The following is a 19006-nucleotide window of genomic DNA, read 5'->3' as shown; positions in this document are numbered from 1 at the left end:
TGTATAGTATATCCTGTTCTATAGTGAAATCCATGAAAAGCAAACAAGGCCAATATGAATCAGGAATGAGAAATTCGCTTCCTATTCCAGTTTTCGATCGTGTGTGATGGAAGGAGATGTTAATTCCAGGAAATTTCATACCTCGTTTGAGGCATTGGAAGCAGCTAAAACAATAAAGTAACGAAGTAATGCAATAAAGTAACGGTCTTTCATCCTGGAAATTTCATCCCACTCTTTGTGATGGGATAAAAACTCCGGAAACACGTTTGTCGAAACAAGCTCAATGTTTACTTTTTTTTTTTTTTTTTTTTTTTTTGTCTCCCTTTGGCAAAAAGGAATCAATTGTGGACATTTTAATGTTGTATCATCGTCTATTTCACCCGCCAGTACATCTTAAAGCAAACAAAGGTGAGATTGCACAAAAGATTTTATTGAGATTTTTTATAAAATAAAGGTGCCCATTCAGATAGGGCAGAAAGAAAATTAAGAAATCAAGTTCAACCGTTTTTCTTTTTTTTTTTCTCGTTTCTTGCTACGAAACGTGAAGGCAAGGCGTCGTCCAAAAGGCCAAGTGTCACCCATTCAATACAGCCTTGGCTTTTTTGAGCCAAATTTCACCCATTCGATGCACCCTTGAAGTTTTAAGGCCTATCAAGCATACTCTAAATCTTTTGCGTTGCATACTTAAGAGAGAAGTGCTGTTGAATTTTTTGCCATAGTGGCTACGAAATTTGGTCACGATTGAATAAAGATGATCAAAATTATAAAATAGAGTAACTTATTTCTTTTATAACCCTGAAGTGGCTTCTAACACTTGAAGTGGTCTTGGTAGTTTGTGGATCATGAGCAATGCCATTATCTTTTAGGAGAAGGCCGTGGAAGACGGAAATAATTGCAGATCAATTGGTCAAACATAACAGAGATGCAACTCAACATTTTTTTCAAGAATAAAAGACATCCAATAGCAATCCATTGGATGGTGGTCCAACAGAACGAAGATGCAATTCAATATTTTTTCAAGAGTAAAGGTTAAAGGTCATTCTGTAGCAACCAGTTCGAGTGAAAGGTTAACAATCTTATAGCAGTCAATCGGGTAGTTCTTAGTGGCATGCAAAGAACAGAACGTCAGTGAAACGGTTAAAATGAAAACCACTACAGGACATAGTCACAAATATAATTGTTGCTTAACAGCGAGGATTTGTTTTGTATTTTTCGGATAAAATTAGTATTCACATAAAAATCTCACTGAACTTCTAAACAAAGGAAAAATTCTAAAAGTTATGTGAAAATAAAATAAATAAATAAATAATAAGACATTAAAAAACTAAATAAAATTATAAGCGTAATGCTTCAACGATGATAAATGATTTAAGTTGATATTTGACTCAATGAAGATAATATGGTAAAAAAAGAGGCGATCGAGAAAGGGGGACATGCAATATATTTATCTTTCACATTTTTCCAGAAAACACAAAATTTTCACGTTTTTTTAATTTTCAATAGCATTGCAAAATCTTGGAAAAATATCTCAAAAATATGACTTGGAACACATTCATAGTGGGGTTTTATTGGAAGCTGGCTGGGTTAGCAGTCTCCAGTTGAGAAGGGACGTGAACAGGTGAGGTTGTGCTATCTCACAGATGAAGAGACAAACCCTAGTCAGTGTTCAAAAAGCACATGTTATGCGTCTCATTCTGTAAACATCAACTGGAAATGCCTCAGAAGCAATAAACAGGGAAAGGCGTAAAAGCCATCCCATATTTGCCATCCTAAAAATCTGAGTTCTCTTAACCTACGGATATGATAAGTCAACCTCGTTTTTGGTTGTGGGATCTGGAGAAATTATGGGAAAGAATTTCATTATTTTTCTGACCACTTCATTTCCCTTTGTCCAAGTCAGCCCCTTTAGACCAAGTCACTTAAACATGAGACAAGCATGTCAAAAGAATATAAATAACCAGTGAAAATGGATATCTCACCATTAAGATAAAACTCTCACATGCAAAAAGGTAAAGTCCAAGAGTCTCTGGAAGTGGCTTCTGCTCATAATTTTACAGAAAGAACACAAAAATGATTTACACAAAGAGAAAGGTTGTGTGCTTCAGATGATGCCCACAAAAAAGCAGAATATAGGCAGTGGAGTGTTGTATCACGAGTTAAAAAGGTCCAGACCCTTTTCTTCGTCCAGCTACCTTTGCTTTTCGACCTTGTCGACCAAATAGTAGAGCATAAATAAGCCTTCGGCGACCACAGTTCCACCAAAGAAGTCCAGGTGACTTCTTTTTAAGCATCCCTGAAATGGAGAAAAAACTTAAATAAACAAAAAACAGCCAAAGCGTTTTATGCCAAATTATTTCCAATCAACAGGTCCCATGAAGTTTGTGCTGAGCTACAACAAAGAGAAACACTATAATTTGCAAATTGTGCCAACTTCTCCCGTGAAACTGTGACTAGAAGAAAATGATCCTGTTGTCTAATTATAATCTAAATGGCAAAAAAGCATTAACTGGATAGAATGTTTTCTTCATAACAAAGAAAACAACTCCTGAGGACCAAACGTAAATCTCCACTTGGAAAAGCTGAAAAAAAAGACCCAATTTCTTGATTTTACAAGAACGAAAGTGCATCTCCTTGTGCTTTGGATCCTCATAACTACTCAAGAAATCTGAATGCCTCATTACCATCATTACATGCAGAGTATTAATAGCTTCATATCTCACAGTTAAATTGGCATCACAAGTGAAGATAAGTTGATAGGAAGACTAGGGCCGTACAATGAGCTTACTCAACTAATTTATTAAATAAGTGAAGTTCGAGTCAAAAGTTGAACCCCTTTGTGTTAACGGGTCGAGCTCGAGCCTAGGCTTGTGTAAGCTCATTTAAAACATACACTTACAGCATTCCACACTATTATCACAAACAACACAATGTACTTGGTGCCTTCTACCTTTAAAGGTACGTTTCTACTTCACATTTTCTCGTTCACACTATTAAAATAGAAAAACCTTTTCTAATACTTAGTTTGGCTACACTCGAGCTTCATGCTCTCAGCTCAAGCTTAGCCAAGTCAAGCAAAAGCTTCCTCAGGCTGAGTTGAGTCGAGTTTGGATTGGTAAACACAAAGTCTACTTGAATAATGTTTTCAAGATTTTTCCCAATTTCCTTCATGTTTTTGTTCTTTTGTAATTTTTTTGCAAGAAAATGGCTATGTTTGTGACTAATGGCTAACAAAGCCAGGGAGCATACAACTTAAAATATAACTAAAAAGTGACTATCTTCACACCTTATCTACCTAAATCTCCTTAGACATGAACTACAAGTTAGTAGCTAGAAAATGTACCTAGTTACTATCATTTTAGTGAAAAGAGTACCTAGGTGATGGATAGTAGCTTTAATGCCTAGGCTGAGGCACCTAGGCGCAAAATACATTTCTTACAAAAAATATCCCAAATTTCTTTTTTTTGGTTTGTTCTACCTTTAGTATATAAATAGAATTGATTAGAAAACTCCAGAACCTGTCCAAGCAAGTAGGAGAGAATGTCAATGATGTAGAATGTATTAGAATTAGTGCTTTGTCCTTAAACTCAACTATTACAAAAAAGCCCTTACACTTATTGAGTATTTACTGTAATACACAAATAGAATACGATCAATACAAATAATAAAGAAATGCAATCCAAATCCAAGCATACAAAAATACAGAAATACCACATAACTCTCAACATTCCCCCTCAAGTTGTACATTATCTTGAATAATGGACAACTTGCCTTTCAAGAACCAAAATCTATTCTCTATGAGTCCTTTTGTGAATTGATTTGCAACTTGATCTTTTGAATGAACAGAACCACGCATAATTTTCTTGTCTTCAATCTTCTTTTTGATGAAGTGTTGGTCAATCTCAATATGCTTCGTCTTGCCATGATGAATAGGGCTGGCTTAGCTGAAATCTGGCTGAACTTTGATTATCACAAAAAAAAAAAAATAGGAAACTAGAATTTCATTTTTGTAGCTCAAGCAGTAAGTGTGTCGTCCAAGGATGACAGACTGGTGGTCCTTGAAAAAAGATGACAAGCTGGAAAGGACTACATCCGGCCATCCTTTTTAAAGGACAAGGGGGAGAGAGAGCGAGAGAGAGCACATATTACTTAGACAACAGAAAAAAGGAGAGAGAGAGAGATGAGGGAAAGAAAAAGAAAGAAATAAAAAACAAGAAAGGAAAAAATATATTTTTAATGACATAGCATTTGATGGATATAAAAGGTATCTTTTGATTTCAAGCATGTGAATAAATATTCATCTCATGTACGACAACATATACTGGAATCACTAGTTGAATCTTACCAACCCTCGTTAATTTGGTTTTAAAGAGAGGAACTTTAGCATCAGATATTGAAGTTTGTTAGGTATGACATTCAGCACCCAAGTTTGGATTGAACGTCAGCTAGTCCAATATTAGGAGAGGTGCCTTCCGAATTCCCAAGGATCCTTCAAGATCCCATTGTAAACTTTAGGCACTATTAAAGTAAGACAATTTAACAATTTTAATCGAAACTTTTCTGGCATTTATAAAGTGACTATCTTGTGAAAGACAAACCACTGGTGTGTTTTTCGAAAAAAAAGAAAGTGATATTAATGCCAAAAATGAAAAAAAAAAAAACAGAAAAAGCCTTCGATTACAAAGGAATTCGAATATTTCCTTAACTCCATCATTTACAGAGGACATGGCCATAATTTGCTTTAAGCATAGTGTTGCATGAAAGCATACAATTATTTAACCAGTAGATGAAATATTTCTGGACTTTATAAGCACAAATTCACAAAATTTTCCATTGTTAGAAAGAAGCAATTTGACATGTTAGCATGAATTAAGGTTTCCATTACTAAAAGGCATACAAGATTTTCACATGGTAGCTACTCTAATCTTAATCAGTCTCGCATAAATAACATTCCAGAAAAAGATTACTCTATTATAGGATGTATGCAAGGAAGACAGTGAAATTAAACAAACATGAATTAGTCCTAGGGCATATATTTTGCTACTTAAATGCACGAATACCTAATTTAATTACTCAAGATAAACTGTTGGCCAAATAACATTACTCAACTGGAAGCTTAAACAAGAAAATATTCATTTCCTGATAAGTTGTGCAATTAACCAACCAGAACATAAAAAATGTTGATGCTTTCTCCTGCCACGTGCATGAGATGATTTCCATAGCGAGCAAACTTTGGCATAGCATGGCTCAAGATTTGACCAAAACTTTAGCTGGATGTCCAGAACCTCAAGTAAAGTTTGCAGCCCTGACTTGGAGGGCAAGATATTGCCCATCTTAACTGCAGGCTTTTCACCAAGGAGAACCTTCACAAAACGATGTAGAATAAGAGTCATTGGCCTACTTTAGCATCGTCTGGTTAGGCTGGAGTAAAAGAAAGCATTACGTGCCTAAAGCCAGCAAGCCAAAAGGCAGTGGATGCATTATTACAAGTTTATTTTTATTTTTTACTAATATCTAAACATCAACAAAGAGGTGCAAAATGATTTGGTATATGTACATCACAAGTTAAGCCTATCGGATAAACAAACCTTAAGAGAGACAATTCTATAATGGGCAATTATAAGAATCTAGTTTCGGTATTCACCCCCAATTCTAGGAAAAAGTAGTGACCGACACTATTCTTCTTAGAAAGCAGTGCCACGTTCAGTATGGGCGAGAAGATCAAAGGGACCACTTGACAGTCAGATACCTCAAGCCCCTTCAATTCGGTGCAGACTATATAACTGTTGTCCATATGTAGCGCCATCTTTGATCATCTCTAGTCTCATAACAAAGATACTTGGAAATCTTTGATGGTTTATAAGGGGGATGGCTAAATGGTTGTTAACCTTTTCGGGGCAGGAATCAAAGCTGTTTGAGAGTGGGTTAGGATCTGCCATACTAGGAGTCTGAACTTGGTGTTGGAGTGAGTTGGTTAGTTGTAATTAGTATCAAAGCCTGTTCAACACTCGAACATGGAGTCTTACATGCACAAACGCATGTGCCTAAAGGGGATGGATTTTCACACCCCATCATGAGAATGTTTAATCCTGCACTAAAGATTCTTGAAAATATTCGAGAGTTTACAAGTGGGTTGGCTACATGATGAATTGGTTTCTGGCCTTTTCAAGGTAAAAATTGAAGTTGTTGAGGATGGACTAGAATCAGCCAACTAGGAGTCCAAGCTCCGTGTGGAAGTGGGTTGGGTTACTGCAGATCTCAGTGGACAATATTTTTCTTTAGAATCCAGTCGACAATTGGATAGTAGAACCAAAAAGTTGATGTCAATGATGAGGTAAGTTTTGATATATCAATGAATTTAGCTGTGCAATTTACCTTACCCAAGTTACATTAGGTGAGAATTCAACATGACATTTGATATAATATATGTTTTATTTTTAATACAAGATAAATAAGAGAACATAGAAACAAACTCAGTAAAGGGCACCAAAGAAAATGAAGATGGATAAAATGAAATGACAAGTCTAAAACAACGAAAAAGAGAAGAGGAGCAAGAGGACTCTTATGGATACAATGATTTTATTGAATGATGATGATGGTAGTGGTGCTGATGATGGAGAATGTTTCTAGGGATCTTAGAGTGTATAATGATAGAATTATAGACTGATATGAATATAGTATAGTTGTCAATAGAATTACATAATAGACAGATATTCAATATTCTTTTCATTAAAACGGAATTTTTGTTGGCTGCCATTTTTTTTTCCTAAGATAATCAACTCACTGAATAGGCTATGGCCACATGAAATGCCATGTATTTTGGATATTTGACACACCATATATGGGAAAAGAAAGTTGAAATTACCAACTTTTCATTTGTTTCTAGGCCATTTTGGCATTCTTTTTGTAAGATAATCAACTCACTGAATAGGCATGACCACATGATATGCCACATATTTGATACACCATAAATGGAAAAAGGAAGTTGAAATTAGCAACATTTCATTTGTTTCTAGGCTTTTACTTTCTTAGTTTCTACAAGGAATTGAAGGCCTCGTGCTTGCAATGTAAGTTATGCATTAGGTTCAAACTTTAAAATTGAAAACATGCTTCCTGATAAGGTATACACCATGCCTATTCAGACCATTTGTATATTATATTTTAAGTTTTAATCTATATATATTCTCAATTGTCAATTATCATGAGAGCAATGATTTGCAAAATTTGGTTATACTATATAACTATGCTTTATGGCACTTATTTGATATTTTGACTCATCATCCCAGATATCGTTTATAGGTATTAAATGGCGAGTTTTTTGGAAGGTATAATGAGGCAAAGTTGTTTTTCTCGAAAAAGTCTAGAAAAGTTTTAAAAAATTAAAAAAATCCTAAAATAACATGTGTAAAATTTGAAAATAAAAATCTGGTAACTAAAAATGTAAAAAAAGGAAAAAAAAATTGAAAAAAAATGTCTTTTTTTATTTTGACATTTTTTCCAAAAAATACGTTTTTTTCCATAAAACAAATTTTTTTCCCTTTTTCTGGCTGACTAGTTTTTAATGTTTTCTTTCAAATAGAACATGTTTTCAGTGAGAATGGTTTGATGGTACTTGACAACTTCTTGATATTGTTCATCAATTGCCAATTGTTATTTTATAGTTGCCTAACTATAGTTTTGTGTTGAATGCTCATAAACATGCTTTTAAGAGTCCGTATGACCTAGGTGCAAGGGTATTCCTTTTTCTGCTTCATAAAACCAAAATAATAATAATAATAACAAAAGGTTCCTTTCCCACCCCCCTTTTCGCCCGGGACCAACCAGGGCTGTTTTGTATGATGCTGCTGTGATTCATACTTTACACCCATGAGATTAGGTGTATTTCATTATTAATCTTCATAATCACATTATGTTATGTAACATGTCATATGATGCAATATGTTACAACACTTGCGAGTTATGAGGCTTAACAAACAAAGTTTGTAAGTAATATCAATTAAAACAAGAGATGGAAAGTATACAAGTCAACTGGGACTATTCATTATATACATGCCAATAAAATATACAATCAGATACTTTCTAATCAAGTAAACAATGCACATTTCACTAAAAACAGTAGCATAAAACAGTATCAAAAATATCATTCTCGGGCATTTTCTGGCAAAGTTGTCATTTTAGGAAAATCACAGAAAAATAAAAATATATAAAAATTATGTAAAAATAAAATAAATGAGAAACTAATAAGTTAATAACAAGACATAAATAAATTATAAAACTAAAGTGATAAAAACTAAAAAGAATGTTTTCATGATGATAAAAATGATGAAAATAATTTACTTTAATTTAAAATTGAGGACATATTGCTATTAATGTTAAAAATGATAAAAATAAAAAAATCGCAGAAAATGAGACAAATTTTTCTTTTCATGTTTTTCCAAAATATCGTGATTTTTTCAATTTTTTTCGTTTTTGTTATTTTTCGTTAATATCACAATATTTTCTAAAATATCATGAAATCTATGACCTTGGCATAAAATAGAGCAAACATCACAACCACATTAGCTACCAAAGTACTAATAAGCAATAGGAATTTTTGTTCCTTCAACTCATGTATTCATTTACCTTTACTACTGCAGTAGAAGAAGACGATATTGACCGTAGATTATACCTGTGAACAAACTAAAACTAAAAGTAAATAAGGTTTCAGCACAGTAACACATGCAGCATGAATGAAGGAGTAAAACATACCCTCCTTCAAGAACAACAAGCAATTTCCCCTTAGATAAACCCATTAACATATGTGTCATTTGAGCAAACCCAGTTGGAGTCACCTGCACAAATATATAATCAAGCTTATAGTTAGAATAAAAACCTGAAAAGCAATCTCATGCAATGTTTAAAAACTCGCTGCGTCAATGAGACTCGTCTCGACTTGTTTCCCTACCAGGTCAACCCAACAGGGGAACTTGGTTTTGTCCAAAACTCAAAACTTGCTGACAACACATTGGTCATAGATTGCTTTGCATATTGAGTTCTTTGCAATCAATGTGGTGCTTGGTTGCTATGTACTAAATACTGGACTTCTGATGTGAATCTTCTAATCTGGAGAAACATTAAAATTGAGAACTATCACTCACACATTAAATTTGCAGATTCCAAACGAAAAGTTAAAGTTGACTAGACTCAGGTTCAGGTACAGTCATCTACTTATTTTAGAGCATTGATCTCTTTACTTTTGGACATTCAGTTAGATAATCCACCTATATGTTGAGTTTGTCAACTGTTGGATAGTCATAAATCCTGAATATCTTTTCTTCAATGTGTTGATGTTGAATTGTTTTTCAATGACATATTCATACTTGATACTCAATTATGCTGAACTAAGAAATCATAGAGTAGACTAATTACCCTTGCCATGTTATTAAATGAATAATTATAACTTATTCATTGCTTCATTTCATGTAATTTGGCTTCTTTCTTAATAGTACAAGTAATGAGGTCATGCCACAACTTTTTATGTTCAAATGACAAGTTCACCTTTTTTTTTTCAAAAACAAAAGTTGATGAAACCGAGGATGATTCACAGAGTTGGCCTGCCAAGTCATGAGCCAATAAAGGCCAAGTCGACTCCCAAGTCACTGGGTTTAAGACATTGATCTCATGTGACAAATTTGAGACTACAGAAACATATATAAATGGGCATTATCAGATAAAAAAGACAGTATAAAAATCACTTACACTACAACCACCAAGAGGATCACCCTGTGCAGCATCAAATCCAGCAGATATAATGGTAAAATCAGGGGCGAATTGCAAAGCTGCAAAACCATGACCAAAACACATATTCAATATGAATGGACATTTGAAAATTCATCACCAGGACAGCGTTTATGCAAGGTAAGTGACATAAAAAGAAAAATATAACTGGAAAATATTCTCCAGTCCAAACCAATAGCTTTACCTCACAATTCAGCGACAATATATGAGGCGCCACAAATGTTACCTTTAATTAGCATTTATAGTCTAAATGTGTCGATGATCATGTACCAGTGATCTCCAACTAAGTTCCTTCTAACAAGCTTGTTCTGATTCAATCTTTATTACCAAAGGCACCAGCCAAACGTGTGCATCTTAACTCCCCTGCACCTCTTTTGCATTTCTTTGTAAGCCGACCACTTACAAGGAAAGCTTAAAACTTAGTCATAGAAGCGTGCTTGCAATTATGTAGTTTATTATCATTTGTCATGCACTATTTTCTCCACCTCAACTATATAGCAAAAGTTTACAAATTATATTTTCACAAAATCCATTATTTTATTAGCATTTCAAAAGGGTGGGCCGTGGGTGTGGGTGTGTGTGTATATATATAGAAGAAAAATTGAATGGTGACTCCGGCTATCTAGCATCACCCAGCTCACTCATGAGGGTCATCCAATTTATCACGATGGACGGTTCAAAGAAAAACAAAGAGAAAAAAGGTGATGGACATATCATTTGTCAAATATATTTTTATGAAATATAAAATATTACTGTGTTCTTTCTCATTTGACCCCAAAAGAGTTAAGCTTGTGGGCTAGCGTAGGCACTTTAACCAAGCCAGCCATCAGAAGATCTATTATGATATCCTGCGGGAGGATTTCACTAAATTCATTATAGAGAGGAAACTAATATTCCTTATCAAAAGAGAAAAACGTTTGCACATTCATTAACTTGAGCATCGGCTGTTCCAAATACAATGATAAACTGGTATTCCCAATTAGGATTCTGCTGCATCCATTGTTCACAACACCCAGATTTCAGAAATTCCTTCTGTGACACCAAAATCCTAAGTTCCAAAATTCCTAAGGCCCCGATTGATGCGTAGGAAAATTCCTGTTCATCGACGGAAAATTTTCTTATTTGTACGGATTTACCGCCCACCATCAAACACAAACATTTTTCCCCTGCTCGACAGGTTGGACTTGGAAAAGTTTCACCTGAGAAAAAGTCGGACCCTGGGGGGTCCGACTTTTTTCCAAGGATAATTTTTTTGCCCATTAGGGCTTTGTTTAGATGTGCTCTCTCTCTCTTTGCGTCTCTTTTCTTCCTCGTCTATTCCTCTTCTGAGTACTCCACCAGTTTCTCAATCGCTTACTCTAGCGACAGACAACTGCTCGCTTCCCCAAGATCACTTCTTCTTCTTCCTCTTCCACCTTCTTAACCTCTTTTGGTTCGCTATCTTCCCCTTTTCAGAATCTTCAAAATCATCAAAATCGACGGTCGCTTTCTCCGTCTGCTTCCTCTGTCTGTTCCTCCTCTCATCCTTCTCCTTTTGATCCCTAAGCTTCTTGATGCTCCCCTCGACCTTGCCCTGCATCCTTCGCTGCTCCCATTATTCAAAATTTTGAACTGTGTTTACAGCCACGGGGGACGATCTCCTTGACACCAAATCATTCGCAGCAAAAGAAGCAATAGTGAGGGCTTCGTGCCGCGCATCCCTCTCTTTCCGTCGTCTTGCAAAGACGCAACAGCAACTTCCCCAGCATCGGACATCCGCTGGTGAAAGGTAAACGCCTCACTTTCTCTTTCCGTCTTGTTTTTTCCATCCCTCTCACTCTCCCTCCGCCATTTCAGGTCAGGATTCCCTACGGAGGCAGTGGACTCCATCGCCGACGGGAACCGGCGAATCGACTCTCTACGACCTCCGCAATTTTTTCCATGGCAATTTTTTCCTGTGCAACAAAAAACATAATCTTTTTTCTAGGGAAAAAACTCCAGGCCATCAAACATTACTTGGATTTGGAAAAATCTCAAATATACTCACTGTACATTTTTCTTGAATTTTTTTTCATGAAAAGTTTACCACTCAAAAAATTATTGTGCCATCAAATGGGGCTTAAATGAAGCCGACAAAGACTGTTAAAGTCAACCCACCAATTTCTTCTCTCATGGGTGGCATTTTTCTTGTCACCATCTTTACTAAACAACATCTAGTCTAGGTTTGAGCAAGGGAAAACCAGACCGTACCTTCGTAGAAGCTCAAAGTTGTCGGTTGATCCTTCCTCCTCTTCCTTTTTGTATTCTTCTTTCTCCCTCCTTCCTTTCCACCGTCCACTACATCCCAGCTCTTTCTCAGGCCATCTATCTCTCTCTTTTCTCAACTGTCTTCTTCCCCAAAATTAGTGTCATACAGCATCATAGGATACAGGGCCGTATCATATGATACGTACCATCACGATTCAAAATTGTAATATGATACAAAGCATCACATGGATCATGCAATACAAGCCCCAACCAATTCTTTTTTTATACAATTTTCCTTTTAAAAGCCGCTCCTCCTCCATTTCTAAATTCATCCTGGAATTGAAGAAGGGAGAGATTTTATCGGTTTCACCAAGAAATCATCGATGTCACCGTTAAATTGCCTATTTAAGCATAGATCTATCACGGGTTACCTGACTCATGTTTGGAGAAAGGGGTTTTCCCAATTTCTTCTCTCTAAGGTATGAAATCTCTCATTTTACCAAAAATCATAGATTTCAACTGCTTTTCAGTTTTCACTAAGTTTACCATACGTGTTCCTCTTCTTCTTCTTTTCCTTTGAAGATATGGCATCATCTGATCCCACATGACAATGGTGCAAAAAGGGTGAAGGAGAATAATCAGTTAAGAACCCAATGCAACAACCGCAAAAATATATTTTTAGGAGGGATTATGAGAATGAAACACCATCTTCCAGGGCCACAGAGCACTTAGGATAGAGAGTAATTAGGCAAGACTAGGCATCCTACGTGACATTCTAGATATTTTCAAGTTGCAGACCACTCAGCTACCTAGCCAACAAGCCAAGCTTGGGGGCCTAGGCAAGCCTTTGACAACATGGATCCATTTTCAACATATCATGGTCCAGATACAAATATATGCCATTTCAAGTTTGTTTGACCAATATTATTCTAGGTTGGACCCTCCCCTTCTAGGCCCTAGTTGACCACTTCCTTCTAAGTTCAATCTTATTGAAAGAGGTATTGACCTTCTCTCTTGGTCTAAGTCATTGTCACAAAAAAGCTGTTTTTTTGGAAAAAACGCGTATTATACGCCAAAAGCCCCTCTGACGAATAAAACGGGAATGAGACGCATTTTTTTCAAAAAAACGGCAAAAAAAAAAATGACGCGTATAAAACGCGTCTTTAGTGTTTTTTAAGGGCACGTGGTTAGATGGCACAACACGTAATAATTATTAAAAAGTTGGCTTTTTTGAAACTTGATCGTTCCTTTTAATGGCAAAAATGTATTTTTAGAAAGGAAAGAGGGCTTAGGTTAAAAACTTATGCTCGATTCGTCTCTTCTCTTTCGTCTTCTTCTCCTTCTCCTTCTCTTTGGACTGAGTCTTTGAAGAGCATTCGACTGAAGGGGGGACGCCGGACGGACGAGCAGGGGTCGACGGGAGTTGCCGGAGGCTGACAGGAATCTCCATCTTCTCCTTCGTCTCCTTCTCGTTCTCATTCAACTGAAGAGGGGCTCGCCAGACGGACGAGTGGTGAGAGGGCTTTGTTTTATAAACTTTAAACTTTAAACTTTACTGTTATTATGTTATTGCACGTTTTGTTGTATGTTTCTTCCAGAATAGGGATTTTGCTGTGATTTTTGCTGTATACATCAGAAATCTTGATGTAGGTTTTCCGTTTTCTTTTTTATGATATGGAAAACAAGCATTGGCATTGGACCTCTTCTAAGAGGATGAACGATGGAACGGTCCTCTGTGTTGTGTATAACGTGAGAGACAGATGCCCATGCTGAGAACGGCCAAGGAGTCATTTTTCAATATTTTTTTTAAATTTCTCATTTATTTTATTTTTACATAATTGTCAGGATTTTTTATTTATTTTTTAAAAATTTACCGTCTTTTTCCCGTTTCATTCCCGATATATATAACTTTGCCGTATTATACTAGTCTTTTTCCTCGTCGTATTATACCCATACACGTTTTTTGTGACAATGTTAACGTAGAACCATACTCTCTCCATTATTCCTTATCAAAGCATTAACGATAAGTTTAAACTTCTCTGCAAGCCCGATCATTTGGAGTCTCAGACACTTAAAGATCTGTGACAGTCTCTCTGTACTACTGGGTTACATAGTTTCAGTTTTTTTTTTTTTTTCATGAAAGGTTGCTTCCATGGTTTTGTCTTGGTATTGTTTTCGTATAATCATACTAAACAATCATAGCACTTGCTCTTTGACAAACACTATCCGCATACAACTCTCCCTTTGGTTTGGCTGACATGGGGCTGTTGGTGTATTGTAGAAGAAACATATGCATTAGCATATCCCTTAGGCCTTAAGCTACAGGAACAGAAAATTAGACCACCACTATATGGAAAACACATTAATAGAACTAAAATAGCATAAGGAGTACACTACAAAGACTTGGCATATGAACCAAAATTCTGATCACTACCATATGAAAATTTTGTCTGTTGTGTCTCAACTACAGAGGAGATGGTCTCCGAATGACCTTGATTAGCTTAATAATTCAATAGAGATTAAAAATTTGATAGGACCATCTAAAATATCAAAAAAAATAATTATTCCATTATGCAAAATGCAATTTGAACTTTAAGACTTTTTGTTATGACTAAGGAAGCAAAAACTAGAAATCAAGAATATCACCTATGGGAAGAACAACTTGCTCAAATGCAAATAGATAGTCATTATCTCCAATTCCTCCACATTTCCAGGGAATATTGACGGAGTAACCTTCTGCACCAAGACCTCCTATCTGCACTACAAGCAGAAAATAAACATTTGAAGTAACTGGGCACCGATATCAAATGATCAATCAGCACATGGTTCATGCAATTATAAGTTCATTAGAAACAAATGTATCATTCTAATTATGAAATAAGAACATGGATAAAATTAAACCGATGTATTAGCAAATATTCATTTAATATGCACTAGAGCACAAAAATGACAAGTCCATTAGTGTTATACAGCAAGACCTTAATAGTCTTGCTCGTTCACTCTTCTTGTTAAAGATGGACAATGGACATCAGCATACACCTTTTCATGAGGAAACAATACATAAATAATTTAGACAAAAGCAAGATGAACAAATGACAGTGCAGAATCGTGGGCAGAATATTAAGGGGAAAAAAGCAAGTACACAGGTAGAGAAGTAATGACAGATCAGAGAAGAGGAAAAAATGAACCTGAAAATCCTCAAATTGGTGCAGATGAGAAATATGCAACATCTGTCCCTGATCTATGGCTCTGATACAATGTTGGATCCGAATGTCTAGAATTGTTGAATGTGGGGAAGAAGGAAAGACAAGAAAGGTGGACTTTTCCACATTGTATTGGCAGCCCAAAAGTGTTGGGCACACCCTAATTTCATTAGGATAATCCTTTACTTTACAAAGATTAAGCATATACAATAACACATAAATGTCAGTCCTGCCACTACGCATATGCAGGACACAATAAGAAGATGTGAGGATCTCGGTTTCCAGATGCAAAACAAATGCACAAAATATGCAAGTCTTTTGGAGACCGCCATCTCCTTTTTATCTCACATCCGTTGAAGGTTTTTATAGAGGTGAGGAAACACTTGACAAACTTGAGGTGGTGTTGTAGGTAAACAATTGAAATAATTACCAACTTGCTTATGGTCAATCAAGTTATAGGTCTCTGCCTTGGTCGTACTACTCATTTACATATAAATATCCTTATCTACATTTCACATTTCAATTTTACTTAAGCAAGTTACATGTAAATAAGGCGACCTGTTTGAATCCTCACATATTAAAAGATTAAAACTCTAAAAATAAAATTTCAAGTCCTTTGAGAGTTTTTCAGTGGATCAAAGACAGTGCTCTCTTAAAATTTAAGTGTTTTCAGATACTACTGTACAAAACATGTACCTATAATACTTCACCTCAAAAGTTTAGAAGAAAATTCATCATAATTTTCATCCGAAAGTAACTCTCAGATTACGGGTTGATTGAACTACTATGACCTCCATAAAACAATTATTATCCCAAAGCAACTGTAAAGCCTATAAAATTTTCCTGGGCTCACAGAATATCTCAGTTGTGAGTGTGTTTCTCACAAAACTAACTATATGGACATGATTTTCACATTTGGAAACCTAGGAATAAAGAAAATTGTGTTTTAGTCTTCTAGATGTGTAATATTCGTTAAGGATTTGAAAAGTTATAGATAAGGTGGAGTTTGGTCAGATTATATAATCCTATATATATGATGAAAAATCATATATTTTTATTCCTAGGTTTTTTAGCTTGAGATCATAACAGTACTGTTGATCTTGTGGAAGTATGGTCATGATATATATCTGTGTGTGTGTGCAAAATAACACAAAAAAATCAAAATGAAAGCAACATTTAAAATAAACAAGCGATTTTAAGTAAAAACATTACATATTAATGAACAGTAGCTCCAAAAACAGAATGAAAACTGAGTTGGAAAAAACTAAATCATGTAAAATTAGGCAGTTTGGATTGGTTTCAATCTAAAGAGCACCTAAGTGTGTCCAAGTACCCACTTTGGGAATAGGTACGGCGACACAGGTACATGGACCTTATTGAAGTATCCATGTGACTTATAATATATATATATATATATATATATATATATATAAAGGAGGTGAAATCCTCCAACCATTCGGCCCTCAGTCCAATCATGGCCGCCCAATGCAATGTATAAGGCAGGGTGATAAAACACTACCTGATGCAATGCATTGGGCAGTGTGCTGTGAGGTGCTGGAGGATTTCTCCATGCAAATTTGGATGGAGAAATCCAAGGATCCTATATATGTATATATGGCACATACAAGGCTTTTCAAATTGTTGTTCATGCACGTCCAAGCCTGTAGCCATGTCACGTTATAAGATAGAAGCAGTGATCCATGGAGATCACACCTCCAACTTGAGATATTCTCCATAAAAAAAAATAAAAAAAAATAAAAACATACAAGTTAAACATAGAGAGACCAGAAATCAGCAACAATCAAAAGTAGCAAAAAGTATTAAAAGCAGGGATTTCCTATTTTTCCTTTGATGATTACTAGAAGCTTATTCTTTGCATTTTGTTTCTTAGTCAGAAAAGTTGAGGGAAGAAAAACAAGAAACAAAGAAAAAAAAGTTATCCAAAAACAGGTGGTACCCAATTGGTACATCTGACTGATAGTCATTAGTAATTGCCAAAACCAACGTTTTGGTTCCATTTCACTACTTTATGTAACAGGAATAAATATGTAACATGCACACCTTAATATATTCAACAAATAATATTTCTACATGCATATGTATTTGTGCATATATACGTCAATGAATGATGAGTTTGATATTTTGGAATTAGGGTGCATAATTTTTATAAAAAGTTTGCTGTATAAGTTCCGTTTGGAATTTGTTTCTTGCAAGTTTTATGCCTAAAATTATTGTTAGTGTAGATATGAGCGTTAAGCCTGGGCACCAGGCCGGACCACCGGCAGGTACCCGGCCCAACTCGGGCTCGGGCCCGGGCCCCGAGAGGGTGGCCCGATAATTTGATTTTAATATTTATTAAAAAATATATTTTTTAAATTAATCGGGCTCTGGTTTTAACGGTCGGGCTGGGCCCAGACCTGAGTTTCGGGTGTCGGGCCGGCCCGAGCCCAGCTCCTTATCGGCTTAATGAGCATGCATTGCCCGCATCAGCAGATATTCATTATATCAGCCTGTATCACCTGATATGCATCATATCAGCCCCTCCCTGCAACAAGGCAGGCCAGTTCAGGCCCTTTCAAATATCATTCAATGTAGTGTATCATTTAAATGGCCAATATAAGTTTGAAACCAATATTTACAACATTTGTTAAAGATATAAAGATGTGGTCCAACGCTGTAGCACACAGTCCTAGGGCAGGCTTCCTTTCTTTCAATGTACACCCTCCCGTTCCTTCTCATGTCAAAGCCCTAAAGCATGGGCTTGGAGACCACTTCTCAAAGTATGCAGGATATGTACATAGTTGCAAGAAGTAACATGTTACCTTGACCCAATTTTCAACTTGATGATGAATCGTTTTTGTACATATCTCCCCTAAATTTGCTTTCAACAATCAGCCATTTATAAGCCTTTTTTCCCCCTAAGGCGTTTAGAATATATATCATTATATATATATACACACACACACACACACACATATATATATATGGAGAGAGAGAAAGATAAATGGGTAGGTAGGTAATAGTCTATCAGGAATGATATGGGCTACTGATTTAGTTTACATGGACGGTTAGGAAAAAAGAGAAAAAGAAGATATGACATTTTAGTCATCTAATACAGATTCACAACCTTTCCTCTTTTTTCTCTCAATCTCAATATGGAAGAAATCAATGGCTAAGATCGTTTTTGACAGGTTTAGCACCACATGTTCAAGTACTTGCCAACAGATACTCCGCATATTAATATTGATTAGACCTAAGATCTATTGGTACAAAAGTGAAACCTTATCATCTTGTAACGTCCCACTCCGAGAAGTTTAGTCTCATATATAAGATTGAGAAAAATCTTGGGGCACACTTAAGACAGATTCCCTAGTTGCTAGTCACTTTAGGGTTGAAACCAAAGATACTAGGAAGCAGGTTGGAATCTACCTGACCAAGAGCCCAAGCCCAGAGTTTGAGTGGGTCGAGCTGTTATAGTGGTATCAAAGCCGGTTCAACATTCGAACCTTGGCTACCACAAAAGCAGACGGATATGCCTTAATGGGGTGGATTGTAACACCATACTTTGACAAGTTTTAGTCTCGTAAGATTGTGAAGAATCTTGGAGGATTTATGACGAGGTCAGTTGAGTGATAGGTTGTCCTAGTTTCTAGCTATTTTGGAGCTGGAAAGAAGCTGCTATATATAGGGCAGGCTAGGATCTGCGCAACTAGAAGCCCGAGCCTGGTGTGGGAGTAGGCCAGGTAGTTACAAATCTGAAGTATTAATTGCCTTTAATTGTTCAAAATCAAATACCCATAATT

The 19006-nt window shown here is 35.9% G+C and overlaps 1 protein-coding gene across 1 annotated transcript in view; it reads right to left on the bottom strand.

Moving 5' to 3' along the window:
* Nucleotides 1-1939: 1939 nt before the first annotated feature.
* Nucleotides 1940-19006, bottom strand: part of LOC116256224 (histone deacetylase 15-like) — a 52036-nt gene continuing 34969 nt past the window's right edge. The window contains 6 exon segments of the mRNA XM_050078464.1: nt 1940-2293; nt 5162-5360; nt 8620-8665; nt 8746-8828; nt 9736-9815; nt 14647-14755. Of these exon segments, the coding sequence (XP_049934421.1) occupies nt 2157-2293; nt 5162-5360; nt 8620-8665; nt 8746-8828; nt 9736-9815; nt 14647-14755 (654 nt within the window). The 3' untranslated portion in view covers nt 1940-2156.

The sequence above is a fragment of the Nymphaea colorata genome, chromosome 6, assembly GCF_008831285.2.
Source record: "Nymphaea colorata isolate Beijing-Zhang1983 chromosome 6, ASM883128v2, whole genome shotgun sequence".
NCBI lineage: Eukaryota > Viridiplantae > Streptophyta > Magnoliopsida > Nymphaeales > Nymphaeaceae > Nymphaea > Nymphaea colorata.
This window is presented reverse-complemented; position numbering and strand designations above follow the sequence as displayed.